This window comes from Gracilinanus agilis, chromosome 3 (genome assembly GCF_016433145.1).
Source record: "Gracilinanus agilis isolate LMUSP501 chromosome 3, AgileGrace, whole genome shotgun sequence".
NCBI classification, from domain to species: Eukaryota; Metazoa; Chordata; class Mammalia; order Didelphimorphia; family Didelphidae; genus Gracilinanus; species Gracilinanus agilis.
Genome location: NC_058132.1, coordinates 257,380,665 through 257,396,215, shown reverse-complemented (window position 1 = coordinate 257,396,215; position 15,551 = coordinate 257,380,665). Strand labels below are relative to the sequence as shown.

General features: G+C 33.1%; 1 protein-coding gene across 1 annotated transcript in view; it reads right to left on the bottom strand.

The window, feature by feature from the left end:
- The window catches only part of LOC123242232 (sodium channel protein type 9 subunit alpha-like), a 113,689-nt gene that overhangs the window by 75,629 nt on the left and 22,509 nt on the right, over window positions 1-15,551 (bottom strand). The window contains exons 2-7 of the mRNA XM_044669817.1: window positions 13,263-13,511; window positions 10,015-10,133; window positions 8,441-8,530; window positions 7,684-7,812; window positions 6,596-6,687; window positions 2,292-2,480 (exon numbers count right to left, since the gene is read on the bottom strand). Of these exons, the coding sequence (XP_044525752.1) occupies window positions 2,292-2,480; window positions 6,596-6,687; window positions 7,684-7,812; window positions 8,441-8,530; window positions 10,015-10,133; window positions 13,263-13,475 (832 nt within the window). The 5' untranslated portion in view covers window positions 13,476-13,511. The remainder of the gene's footprint in view (window positions 1-2,291; window positions 2,481-6,595; window positions 6,688-7,683; window positions 7,813-8,440; window positions 8,531-10,014; window positions 10,134-13,262; window positions 13,512-15,551) is intronic.

The window sequence follows — 15,551 nt, the reverse complement described above, 5'->3', positions numbered from 1 at the left end:
ATTTTAGCCCTCCCAATCAATAAAAGATTAGTAGAACATAAAAGTTCTAGTTTGATGCTATTTGAAATAATTTACTTATTTTTAGTTTTAGATTTTTCTTTTCATTCACTAGAAAAAAAATGTTCTTCAGTTTTTAATATGAAAGTGAACAAATTGACCTGTTGCATTAAAATGCACAGAGAGAGGAGAGACCAGGGAACCATGGGGGAAAAGACAAAGCATACAATGGTTGGTAACTGTAGACTGAAGAATGTTAAAAAAAAAGACAAATAGCTGAGTTAAAAAAGTTTTGACATGATATAATGCCATAAGGGCTGACATATGTAGTTGATTATTTGTATATGAAAAAAGATTGATTATGCCTCTGACTATAACAAAGTATTATTCAAAGAATTTTAATAAGAAGCAAAGATTTGAATGATTAAGAATGGTTAAATGGTTAAGAATATAAAAAGTATTAATTTAGGTAGTTTGTTGGCTTCTATAATATTGAGAAAAAAGGAAATACTAATTTATTTAATTATTAAAGATTTGCAAAGTTCTTTTTTTATTTGAAAATTTTTATTTAATTAAATTAGAATATTTTTTCATGGTTACATGATTCATGTTCTTTCTCTCTCCTCCTCCCATCCTGTAGCCAATGAGCAGTTCCATTGGATTTTACATGTGTCATTTGTGTCATTTGGAATGGTTGTAAACCCTGGAACATTACAATTCCCAGGACTCTCTCTGCTACAACTTCCCCTGACACCTCCCATTTACTTTGTGGGAGGTGTCAGGGAAAATATAAAAGGGAAAGTTTGGCACCTTTTCTCTCTCTGACCCTGGAGACAGGCTAGCTCTCTCTGGACCTTGGAAGCTCTTTCTATGCTGGAAGCTCCACTCTCTACCCTGAGACCCTGATCTCTCTCTTGGTGCCTTTTCCCCTTTCTTCCTACCTCCTAGTTTTCCCTAGACCTTTCCCTTTCTAATTAAAATAAAATCTAGCTATTCAAACCCTAAAGTTGCTCTCTGATCATTCATTTAAGGGCTCTGGTCAATTTCCCCTGCCCAGGCTGGGACCGCTACCTTCCTTTCCTTTCCTCTACCTTCCTCTCTCCTTTCTCCCATCCATCCCTCCTCCTACCTTCTTCTCTTCACTTTCACCACACACATTTATCAAGACCTATTTCCATATCATTAATATTTGCCTTAGGGTGATCTGCAAAGTTCTTTTTTAAAAAAATTCTTTGAGATAGATAGTGCAGTTGTTCTCATTTCCATTTTTCAGATCACAAAGCTAAGCATAAAAGGGTTTAAATGGTATAGCAATACTATAAAAATGGTAACAATGAGACTTGGACACACATCTTGACTTCATGGAGGGAGCTAGGTGCAGTGGATAGCTCTGGAGTCAGGAAGACCTGATTTCAAATCTGGCCTCAGACACTTACTAGCTGCGTGACCCGGGGCAGTTTCCTCATCTGTAAAATAAGCTAGAGAAGGAAATGGCATTCCATTCCAATATCTTTGCCAAGAAAACTTCAAAATGTGGTCACAGAGTTGAACATCACCAAAAATGACTAAACAACAAATTTGACTTCAAGTAAAAGGATCTTCCTTCCACATCATATTACCTCAGCATTTTTTATTTTCTCTTATCTGGAATGCTTTTTTAAAGAAATTTTCACAAATTGCCTGTATTCTTTTGAAAAAAGGCCCCTCTCTGAGGGTTCCATTTTAGCCTCTCTATAGTGATACTAGAAAGGGATTTAGACCAAGTAACATCTCAGGGCTATTCCATCTCTCCATCTATGATCTCCCATTAGTAGGTAAGTCCCTTGAAGAGAGATTGTCTTTTTTTCTGTTTGTATTTACCAACATTTTCTATACATTTATCTATCTATCTATCTATCTATCATCTATTCATCTATCTACCAACACATATATACATATCTATGTAATATTTATATAGTTAGTATTCTCAGAGATTAACACAGTGCCTGATGAATAGTAAGTGCTTAACATATGCTTACTGATCCACTCTTGACTATCTTATGACCCTATGGATTTTTTAAAGCACGAATTATACAATCAAGAATTTCCATTCTTAATTATCCCCAATTTGAATACCTGGAGACATAACTAAACTCTTTACAGTTCAATAGCAAAAAAGATAGAGAAAAAGTCTTAAAATTATCTAGATTCATGCCCAAATCAATTAGATGCATTCAAATCATTGCAACTTCACTGGAGACCCACATTAGGACATTTGCTGGAAGACAGCATATTTTTAGAAGAGTGATACTTACTTTCATTGCCTGATAGTACCTCAGTACTATTTTGTTCCTGAGGCCACTGCACACATTTTTGCTTCAGCCTGCCCATGAAGAGCTGCATCCCCATGACAGCAAAAACACTCAGACAAAACACAGTTAGGATAACTGCATGACAAAACATCCTCACTGATTGAGTAAAGGTTCCTATGATAATCTTTGTGCCTAAAAAAAGGAGGAAAAAACCTGACATCACAATGATGAAATTAAATGTCTGATTGAATATAATATTAATTATCCAGGAATCATTGACTATATCTCACAAGTAACCCAGTTTTCATCAAAAGCCCAAGAAAGTTGAGTGCTCAGTGTTTACAAATAGGATATTATTCTAATGATTATTGGATCCCATTACACATGGCCAAATATTCACCTGAACACTTGTTTGATTGCTAGAATGAATGATCTGCTTGTTATTGTTTCACTATATAAAGGGCAACTACCTATTTCACTGGTTGATCCTTGTTGAGCAGATCATCTTTCTTCAATGAGACATTGGTAGAACAACAACGCAATACTTAGAGGCAAATCCTAATAATATGGAAAATGTTTTGAAATAAGATTGGTTTGTTGGTAATAATAACCATAAGACATGTATGAAGTATGTTGATGCTTGTTTAATTCTTTATGCACATCACATTTGAGCTTTGTAATATCCTTGGGAGATTTTTTTAAAAAGAGTCATTACTTACAGGGAGATCAAAAACAGAGAAAGAAAATTACAGACCAATCTCCCTAATGAACATAGATGCAAAAATCTTAAATAGAATACTAGCAAAGAGACTCCAGCATGTAATTAAGAAGATCATCCACCATGATCAGGTGGGATTTATACCAGGAATGCAAGGATGGTTCAACATTAGGAAAACCATCCACATAATTGACCATATCAATAGTCTATCAAAAAAAAATCACATGATTATCTCAATAGATGCTGAAAAAGCCTTTGACAAAATACAGCATCCATTCCTATTGAAAACACTGAAAAGTATAGGAATAGAAGGACCTTTCCTAAAAATAATAAACAGTATATACCTAAAACCATCAACAAGCATTATATGCAATGGGGATAAATTAGAAGCCTTCTCAAAAAGATCAGGTGTGAAACAAGGATGCCCATTATCACCTCTATTATTCAACATAGTACTACAAACACTAGCAATAGCAATTAGAGAAGAAAAAGAAATCGAAGGCATCAAAATAGGCAAGGAGGAGGCTAAGCTATTACTCTTTGCAGATGATATGATGGTATACTTAAAAAATTCTAGAGAATCAACTAAGAAGCTTGTAGAAATAATCAACAACTTTAGCAAAGTTGCAGGATACAAAATAAATGCACATAAATCATCAGCATTTCTATAAATTTCCAACACATCACAGCAGCAAGAGGTAAAAAGAGAAACACCATTTAAAATTACCCTAGACGATATAAAATACTTAGGAATCTATCTACCAAAACAAACACAGCAATTATACGAAAACAACTATAAAACACTTTCCAAACAAATAAAACTGGATCTAAACAAATGGAAAGCCATTGGTTGATCATGGGTAGGACTTGAGCTAACATAATACAAATGACCATTCTATGCAAATTAATTTACCTATTTAGCGCCATAACTATCAAACTACCAAAAAACTCCTTTACTGAATTAGAAAAAACTATAATAAATTTCATTTGGAATAACAAAAGATGAAGAATATCAAGGGAAATAATGAAAAAAAATGTGAAGGAAGGTGGCCTAGCAGTACCAGATATTAAACTATACTATAAAGCAGCAGTCATCAAAACAATATGGTACTGGCTAAGAGACAGAAGGGAGGATCAGTGGAATAGACTTGGGGTAAATGACATCAGCAAGACAGTGTATGATAAACCCAAAGAGCCCAACTTTTGGGACATGAATCCACTATTTGAAAAAAAACTGCTTGGAAATTTGGAAAACAATATGGGAGAGATTAGGTTTAGATCAACATCTCACACCCTACACCAAGATCAATTCAGAATGGGTGAATGACTTGAATATAAAGAGGGAAACTATAAGTAAATTAAGTGAACACAGAATAGTATACTTGACAGATCTTTGGGAAAGGAAAGAATTTAAAACCAAGCAAGAGTTAGAGAAAATTACAAAATGTAAATTAAATGGTTTTGATTATATTAAGCTAAAAAGTTTTTGTACAAACAAAAACAATGTAGTTAAAATCAGAAGGGAAACAACAAATTGGGAAAAAATCTTTATAACGAAAAACTCTGACAGGGGTCTAATTACTCAAATATACAAGGAGTTAAAGCAATTGTATAAAAAATCAAGCCATTCCCCAATTGATAAATGGGCAAGAGACATGAATAGGCAATTTTCAGGTAAAGAAATCAAAAGTATCAATAAGCACATGAGAAAGTGTTCCAAATCTCTAATAATTAGAGAAATGCAAATCAAAACAACTCTGAGGTATCACCTCACACCTAGCAGATTGGCTAAAATGATAGCAGGGGAGAGTAATGAATGTTGGAGGGGATATGGCAAAATTGGGACATTAATGCATTGCTGGTGGAGTTGTGAACTGATCCAACCATTCTGGCTGGCAATTTGGAACTATGCTCAAAGGGCTATAAAAGACTGCCTGCCCTTTGATCCAGCTATACCATTGTTGGGTTTGTATCCCAAAGAGATCATAGATAAACAGACTTGTATGAAAATATTTATAGCTGCGCTTTTTGTAGTGGCAAAAAACTGGAAAAGGAGGGTATGCCCTTCAATTGGGGAATGGCTGAACAAATTGTGGTATATGCTGGTGATGGAATACTATTGTGCTCAAAGGAATAACAAACTGGAGAAGTTCCAGGTGAACTGGAAAGACCTCCAGGAATTGATGCAGAGGGAAAGGAGCAGAGCCAGAAGAACATTATACACAGAGACTGATATACTGTGGTAAAATTGAATGTAATGGACTTCTGTACCAGCAGCAATGCAATGACACAGGACAGCTCTGAGGGATTTATGGTAAAGAACGCTACCCACATCCAGAGGAAGGACTGCAGGAGAGGAAACATATAAGAAAAACAGCTGCTTGAACCCATGGGTCGGGGTGGACATGATTGAGGATGTGGACTCGAAACTACCACACCAATGCAACTACCAACAATTTGGAAATAGGTCTTGATCAAGGACACATGATAAAACCAGTGGAAATGTGTGTTGGCCATAGGTGGGGGGAAATGCGGGGGGTGAAGGAGAAAGTAGAAGCATGAATCATGTAACCATGTTAAAAATGAATATTAATAAATGTTTAAAATTAAAAAAAGAGTTATTACTCATACTGTTATTGAATTAAAGACTTTAACATTTTAATTGAATTGAAATTGCCTATCATGAATATACCAAAATAAAAAATTTTAAATTAGTTTTATAAATAGGGGGAAGTTTCATATTTCACCTCTTTGGGTCATATGTTGACTATGACAATCATAATTTTGAATTAAACTCTAAAGTCTAGTTTTGAATAATCATGTCATTTAAAATAGATTATCTTTGGATTCTTAATTTTGGCAGTGTTAATATCACACAACAAGGTTTATGTTGAAAATTATTTCTTTCCTATCTATTCTCATACCTATTCCTAATATAAAATCTATCAAGTAGTTCCAGAAGCTTAAGAGTTACAGAGTGGGAAAATATTTTAGAGGTGATTTAGTTGACTCCTCCCAAGCCCGCCCCCAATGTCTTCATTTTATAAGCAAAGAAATTGAAGATTAGAGAGATTAAGTTTCTTTCCTACAATTAAGTAAATAGCTAAAATTTGAGCCAAAGACCATTGATACCAAATCCATTTCTTTTTTCTACTCTGACATGCTCTGGTATGCTCTTGTTATTTAACCTGATTCTCAGACTGAAGTGGCTTTCTAAGTGTTGTACAGAAGAAAGTTCCTAGGATTTGGAGTAAGGGGTTCTGGGTTTGAATTCTAGTTCTGCCATTTATTGCCTGTGTGACCTTGGACATTCACTTTACTTTTCTATGACTCAGATTCTCATGGATCATATAGGGAAAGTTTTATTAGATGACAGTGCAGTTCCCTTCTAGCTCAAAATCTGTGATGCTAGGAGCTAAATGATCCTAAAATTTCTTAATTTTAAAACACTGTTTCTGCCCACATAACCTGCTAGGCAACTATAATCAGGAAGCTCAAATATAACCACAGCAAGTTCCTTTCACTCTTCAAAAATACACATAGGGATGGAAGGGGAATGATCCTAAAGATTATGCTAATCATATCTTACCTCTGGTTAAAGAAACGGCTTTCAGGATTCTCACAACTGAGAAAATTCCAATAGCTGGAACACCTTCTATGTCTATAAGTAAGGTCAGACACCTATAGAGTTAAATTAGAAATTAAAAAAAATTAAACAGAATTCAAAAGAACCTAATGATATTGTTTATCAGTTTTTAATGCTTTTTGCGAAATTAGGAAAATTTTATTCAAGTAGTATCTTTTATATAGTAGAAATTGATTATTTAAGGAACATTTAATGAAAAAAAACTTTATTTTGCATTTTAGAGTCAATACTGTGTTTTGGTTCCAAGACAGAAGAGTTTTAAGGACTAAGGAGTAGGGATTAAGTGACTTGCCCAGAGTCATACTGCTAAGAACTATTTGAAGTCATTTTTGAACCCAGGACCTCCAATCTCTACACCTAACTCTCACTCTACTGAGCTACTCAGATGTCCCTCAAAAAATTAATTTTAAGAGAAGGAATTTAGACCAATTGGTTCAGTGAAACAAGAATCCCTTCCATATATCTGATTAGTGGTCATATACACTTTGATGGGAGACCACTGTAAAGTGGTATCTATTACTTTCAGATGACTATTATTGTCAACTCATACTTCTTGTCCTTTCATCTGGTATCAACCAGAACAAGTTTATTTACTCTAATTCTCTTTTTTCCATTGAGATATCATCAAATACTTGAGGGTACTAGTTTAGAGACTGTTTTTGATAGATGATTTAGGCTTGATTTTTAAGATAAGTACATAAGCAATGTAAGCTAGTAAAGCTCTGAGAATCAAGGACTCTCTTCTAATTCCTGAATGAATTTCTGTTCATTTTCTTATATCAGCTTGGACAATGCACAAAGTAATTTATGTTCCTTTTTCTTTTATACCCAAACTCTGAGGATGGAAGGAAATAACAAAAACATAGTATACCTTGGAGTTTAAGAAAAAGCTACATGTATGTAAAATTCCAGATCTAAATACTAATGAATAGTTACTCATGAATTATCCTATCACTTTCAATTTTTTAACAAAATTTTTTTTGCAAAAATACCAGTTTTCAATTTTAAGAAAAATACATCAAAATACTTACGCATAGACAAGAATATGAACATCCAGCCAGTTCCAGGGATCACGAAGGAATGTGAATGGCCTCATACAGAAACCTCTTGCAAGGATTTTTATAAGGATTTCAAAAGTGTATAGTCCAATGAAAGGGAGCCTAGAGTCAAGAGCCCATGATGCATTAGTTGGAAGAATAACAACACATCAATAGTAACTAAATAAATCTTTGAAAAATTACATAAATCTATATACCAAATAAGTCTCTTAGGAAAACCAAAGGCACTAGTCATCTTATTGTTTCAGAACAAAAGTTACAATAAATTTATTTGGCATCCCAAGGAAATGCTCATGGATCCAGGGTCAGGGTTTGTAGGGGCAGAAATTGTTTGCATGCTATCACTAGGATTTTCAAATCACAACTTAAAAAAATGTTGGTAAAGGTTCATAATATCATTAAAAAATGACCAATTTCTAGGATGAAATCTACTAAGGTAGTTAAACACTTAAGATGTAACTACTAATTTAAGAACAAGCATCAAAGAGCAGCTCTTTAGGAATTCCCTTTTCCAATAATCTGTGGAATATTCTAATATTTCTTGACAGTTGATGAGTTTTGGTTTTTTCCTCTGGAATTGCCCCAATGCTATAATGGCTCAAGAGATAATGAGTACAGCTATGTGCCCAAGATAAAGGGAACTATACCAAGGAGATATAGAAATCAGTGATCCTTTTTGATGGCATATGGAAAAGTGCCAGTGCTAATTAAAACGTATTTGTCAACTTACTCAATGTACACGATCCAGTATGGAATATTAATGGCTGTCAGAAATATGCAGTTGACCAGGTACGTGCCCATAAGAATCATATTGAACAAGGTAAACGAGAATTAAGGAATTTAAGATGACAAAGCATGTTACTATATGTGTAATCAGGAAAATTATCAAAATGCTGATTTGTAAACAACTTCTCACTATAAAATAATCATCAAATGATTTTCACAAAGTCACTTCTTCCTCCACTTTTCATAGCTATGCAAAATGAAACAAATATTTGACATGTTATCTTCAAATGGGAACTACTAGCATGACTATTCTCTAGATAAGCTACGGAGGGCTGTCAAACCTCCTCCTAAATGACAAAATCTCAGACTGAGTCCTAGAGTCATAGAGCAGAATTATAGAGAGGATGGTTAGCCCTCACTCAAGATTCCCCCACATGACTCCTCTCTTATTAACACTCCTTAGTGGAATTATTATAACCAATATCTCTAGCCAGTCCTAGGGAAATACAGAAGAACACTATAGACTATTAGAACCCTTTATATATAAAGACTACCTTTATATATAATAATATAGAAATTCCCCTAAAGTCCCCCTATTACAAAATAGCAAATAATGAGTTAATGAAAAGACTTTAAACTTCCCAGCAAGGCTGCATCCAAGAATTTCACAATTCCCACACAGATGCCTGAAAATGCTTTCAAGCTTCCCTGATCTTTCACAGGGAGGACAGGGGATGAAAAATTAGAACAAGTTACTTTCCCACTACACTAGACCATTCTTATTAAAGAACAAATACAAAAACAGTAAACTTACCTTTGAAAAATATTGAATGATGAAAGGCTGTTATTGAAACAAAGTTTGGACCAAATTGGGATTATTGTATTTTTCTGAATCTTGATTAATTATGTATATGTATAATGATTTAGCATAACAAATTCTTACTGATTTATTAGACAACTGTATAATCATGCTTAATATCATTGGCTAAAATATAACTGACCATTCTCCTAGCCAAAATGCACGCCCCTGTACCTCGCAAATGGGTGGGAATGGTAATTTCCAACCCAGTTATTTCGTGATGAATTATACCTGATTAGCTTTGCATCTTTTGTTAATCATAAAGAACAAGATGATCACAGAATATTAATCAAATGATTTTGTAATTTAGTAAAAGTTAATTTATAACGATCTATTCTCTGCAAGAAAAAATGTATGGTGAATGTGGAAATTCATGTCACCATTTATGTAATCTTAAGAAAAAGGTATAAAAATTAGTCAGCAGAGAATAGATCAGAACAGCCTCTGCAAGCTTACTGAGTTTCTGGCTGTTCTCTTTCCATCTCAAGCCTCTTAACTGTTCCACCACCAAGAGACCTGGATTGCTGGAGCTGGCTTCTGGCAATAAGCATATTTCTTTTTCCATTTAATTTAAAGGAAATCAATGGAATGATAACAGAGATCCTTTCAAAGTGGAGAAAGGAATAAAAATCACATATGAGTTTTGAAGCATATATCCCCTAAGGTTTATTTTGCTTTTAAGAACCTAACATTGCTGTTGAGTGACTGGAAAAGGATATCGGTTCATCAAGATCTTAATTGATAGTCTTCTAATAATATGGAAAGGAGTTAAAAAATACATTGCAGGGGAGGCACTGAATCGAAAAATGGTTTTCCCTTTATTCAATACTATGAAAGTCTGTAGGAGAAAATAAGAATACAATAAGAAAGTAAGTCTCATTTTATAATTGTTTGATTGACATATTCATTTATGTTGGTTTATATTACTCTTTAGTCTGGATAAGTGATATTTTATATATTTATAATAAATATAGAAGCATTTTAGACACATTGTAATACACATATAATATATACATGAGTGTGCTATAATACATATATGATATATGTGCATAATACTATGGAATATGACATTATGCGAATATAAGATTATAAAAGATTAGTGCTAGTAAGGGATATCTAACAATCTCATTTAACAGATAAAGTAGTAAGACTGAGAGGCAATTCCCTTTTCCCCAACTATTCTGAGGTCACATAGCTAATGGTGCATGGCAAAGCCTAGAAAAGAATTCAGATGAGCATTGGACCTAAAAATGGCCATACTTAATACTTAAATTTATTAAGTTTTAATCCATTTTATATACTTAATTTATTAATTTAGTGATTAAAATTAAATACTTAAATTAGTTTCAATCAAATACTTAAATTAAGTTATAAACTTTTTGAATACAAGGATATATGTTGTATATTTTAATTTTATCCCTTGTTCCTAGTACAGTGTGATTTATATAAAAGAAATGTGGTAGAACTGTGCCCTTACTGAGGTGGGGAACTCCATGGTAAAGAACTAGCTTGTAAATATTCAGGTTATTTTCTCTACAATTTATAGTCTTAAAGAGTTGTCTGGAGTACTGAGGTTTTAATTGAATAGCCAAATCTGATATATACAAGTCTTAAATTCATGTCTCTTTGATTCTGAACATTATTTTCTATTGACTAAATTATTTAGTAATAGTGTAGAATATAAGGAAAAGTGCAGAATGAAAAAAGATAGGAGATCACAAATATAATATTGATTTTCAGGTAGATATCTCTACAAGACCTGAATTGAATGCTCATCTCAAACATAAACTTTTGGCAAGTCACTTAACATCTCTCAGTCTCAGTTTTCTCATTGGTAAATTGAGTTGTGAGGATTAAATGAAACAATATGCAAATCATTTTGTAAACCTTAAATACTATATAAATGGTAATGAGAATGCTGCTGCTACTGCTACTGAACTTTTGTCTATTGTTTACTAAAGTTTCAAGTTTACTAAAACTTTTTTTTTAGATTGAATTTGAAGCTAAGCAGGATTCTAGAAATAATTATTCTGAATATTTTGTTGTAAAATGGATTGCGGTGATAAATGGGAACCATCCTAATCTATTTTTTCTCTTTTGATTGACTTAAACTGTTAGATCAGTATGATATTATATATATATGTTTATATTTAAATATATCCATATACTAAATGAATCTGACATTGTCTGTGAATTATATATATGTGTGTATATGTATATATATATATATATCTGGAATGGAAAATAATGTGTTTAGATGGATTTATATGAAAAGAATCTAGAGAAATACTATCACTTTATAGGGAAGTCTCTAGTAGAGGGCCCCAGTTCTTTCCTTTTGGTCATAGTCTCTTAAACATTTTTATAAATGAATTGGATGACAGAGGACAAAACTGGAAGACTTAATTCATCAGGTGATAAAATCATGATCTAAGAAATATCTTAACAAGTTTAAATAGTGAACTAAATCTAATATGATAAAATCCAGTAGGAATAAATGTAACATTCATTTAGTTAAAAGTTCAAATACAAATTGGAGATTAGTCTTTATCACATAAATTTTATGTGTATAAGATTTGATTTTATTGAAATCTCAATGACCCAATAGTTTGATGTGACCAGTATCATTCACATAGTATACCTACCTCAAAGGATCTTTATGATTTTTCAGGGTGATAAAGGGAAAAAGAAAAAAGAATATCTATGTTCTAAAATATTAATAGCAGCTCTCTTTCATCTGGCAAAGAACTGGAAATTGAAGTGATAACAATTAATTGGGGAATGGCTAAACACATTGTGGCATATGATTACGGTGGAATCCTGCTGCACCATAAGAAGTGAGGAGCAGTTAACAAAAAATGGAAAGACTTACATGACATTATGAAGAGTTAAATGAATAGCACCAAATAAACATTTTGTATAGCAACAGAAATATTGCTTTAAGAATGACTTGTGTATGTCCACCTCCAGAGAAAGGACTGATAAATAGAAATAAGTAAAACATAGTATCAGATATACATATATCTTTTTTGTCAAATGATGTCTTCTCAAATGAGGACAGGGCGGAAAGGGAGGGAGTTACCTGGGTATTTTAATGTAACAAATAAATAACTCAATAAATATATTTGAATGCAAAAATTATATATGTGAAGTGTTATTAAAAATTTAAAACACCAAATGTCAAATTGTTATATTGCCAAGTGGTATAATAGTGAATTGTGTGCTAATTTGTCCATGTATACTAATCTCCCCTTAATTCCACTTGCAAATAGTTTTTATGGTTCCTTGATGGCAAGAAGGAAGATTGCTTTTTTTGTTTAATGCCTTTGAATATCTAGAACATTGTTTATCACCTAGAAGACTTTCAATAAACACAGATTGAAATTATGCATGAAAATACATATATAATCCAGATTAAATTGCTCATGAGGTCTGAGAAGGGATAGGGAAGGGAGGGAGGAAGTTTGGATTATATAACTTCAAAAAACTAATGTGAAAAATTGTTATTACATGTAATTGTTAAAATTAAATAATTTTACAAAAAAATAAATACATATTGATTGGCTGATGGATGAATGATTAGTTATTTGTGCTGGATCAGTACATGATATATTTATTGAGTATCGACAAGAATCATGCAAATCAATAAATATTTATTAAGTGAATGATATGTATATAACATTGAGCTAAGGCCTGGGGATAAAAAACAAGAAAGTAAATGGTCACTTCCATCAGGATTTTCATTCTATTGGCCACCACATCATATCTAATTAAAAGTAAAGGAATTAAAATATCAGTGACAGACTCAATTTAGATTAAACCTAATAGAAGAAGACATCTTTAAGAATTTAATATTTGACATTTCTCTCTTTATATTTACTAAGACTTATCATTTCCTAATTCAGATCTTTTCATTCATTAAAGGTAAAATAGAAACACTGTCCCTTTGCCTATAAGAAATACTCACATTTTTATCCAGGTAGTATGGGTCTAGGTCTTCCAAGGGCTCTGACACCATGCCTGGAGGAACATTGTCATAAATAAATGGAAGCTTTTTACCAGCTTCGAAGTCACTATCAGGCTCTAATCCTTCCTCATCATTTTTTCTGGCAGCAGCACGTTCTTCAGCAAGTGCAAGAGACTTTTTGGTGAAGTAAGTGAGGTTTTGGAGTCTTGCCATCTTTTCATCTGGTCACTTTTAAATCACTTCTGAGCCCTGAGTGAAAATAAAGAAAACAGCAGAGAGAAAAAGATTTATGAGGGGAAGGGAATACACTAAGACAGTGATGGGCAAACTAAGGCCCCACGGGCCAGATGCAGCCCCCTGAAATGTTCTATCCAGCCCCATGACATTATTCCTAATCTGACAAATACAATGAATAGGATACAATACAATGAAACTTTGAAAGAGTTGCCTTAGAAGCAGACTGACAGATGAGCATTTCCTTTCCTTTGGCCCCCTCTTTAAAATGTTTGCCCATCACTGCTCTAGACAATATAAAAAATTTAGGAATCTATCTACCAAAACAAACACAGGAATTATATGAACACAACTACAAAACACTTTTCACACAATTAAAACTAAATCTTAACAACTGGAAAAACATTAAGTACTCCTGGGTAGGATGAGCTAATATAATAAAAATGACAATACTACACAAATCAATCTACTTATTCAGTGCCATAACTATCAAACTACCAAAAAACTTTTTTATTGAATTAGAAAAAATTATAACAAAGTTCATTTGGAAGAACAAAAGATTGAGAATATCAAGGAAAATAATGAAAAAAAAATGAGAAGGATAGGGGCCTAGCAGTACCAGATCTTAAATTATAAATCAGTGGTCATCAAAACAATATGGTACTGGCTAAGAGACAGGAAGGTGACTCAATGGAATAGCTAGGGATAAATGACCTCAGTAAACTAGTGTTTAATAAACCCAGACACCCCAGCTTTGGGGACAAGAACTCACTATTTTAAAAAATAGCTGGAAAAATTAGAAAATATTATGGGGAAAATAAGGTTTAGATCAATATCTTACAACCTATATAAAGATAAATTCAAAATGGGTAAATGTTTTAAATTTAAAGAGTGAAATCATAAATAAATTAGGTGAACATAGATTAGTATGCCTGTCAGATCTGTGGGAAAGAAAGGAACTTAAAACCAAGAAAGAGATAAAGAACACTGCAAAATGTAAACTGAATGACTTTGATTACATCAAATTAAAAAAAGTTTTTGTATAAACAAAAACAATGCAATCAAAATTAGAATGAAAGCAACAAATTAGGAGAACATTTTTATAACAAAACTCTATAATGAAGGTTTAATTTTACAAATATATGAGGAATCAAGTCAAATCTACAAAAAATCAAGCTATTCTTCAATCAACAAATGGTCAAGGGCCATGAATAGGCAGTTTTCACAGGATGAAATCAAAACTATCAAAAAGCACATGAAAATTTTTTCTAAAACCCTCCTGATTAGGGAAAGGCAAATTAAAATAACTCTGAGGTACCAACTCACACCTAGCAGACTGGCCAATGTGACAGCAAAGGAAAGTGATTGGGACACTAATACATTGTTTGTGGAGTTGTGAATTGGTCCTACCATTCTGGAGAGTAATTTGGAACTATACACAAAGTGCTTTAAATGAATGCCTGCCCTTTGATCCAGCCATACCACTACTGGGTTTATACTCCAAAGAGAAAATAAGGGAAAAGACTTGTACAAAAATATTCACAGCCATGCTCTTTTTGGTGGCAAAAATTGGAAAATGAGGGGGTGTCCATCAATTGAGGAATGGCTGAATAAATTGTGGTATGTTGGTGATGGAATATTATTGTTCTGAAAAGAATAAAGAAATGGAGGAATTCCATGTGAACTGGAACAACCTCCAGGAACTGATGTAGAGTGAAAGGAGCAGAACCAGGAGGACATTATACACAGAGACTGATACATTATGGTACAATAGAATATAATGGACTTTTCTACCACTAGCAATGCGATGATCCAGGACAACCCAGAGGAACTTAGGAGAGAGAACACTATCCATATCCAGAGAAATAACTATGGAACCAGAAATGCATTAGAAAAATATATGATCAACCACATAGTGTGATAGGGATGTGATTAGGATTTTGATTTTAAAGAATCACTCTACTGCAAATATGAGTAACATGGAAATAGGTTTTGAACAATGATACATGTATAACCCAATGAAACTGCTTGTCGGTTTTGTGAGGAAGGGAGTAA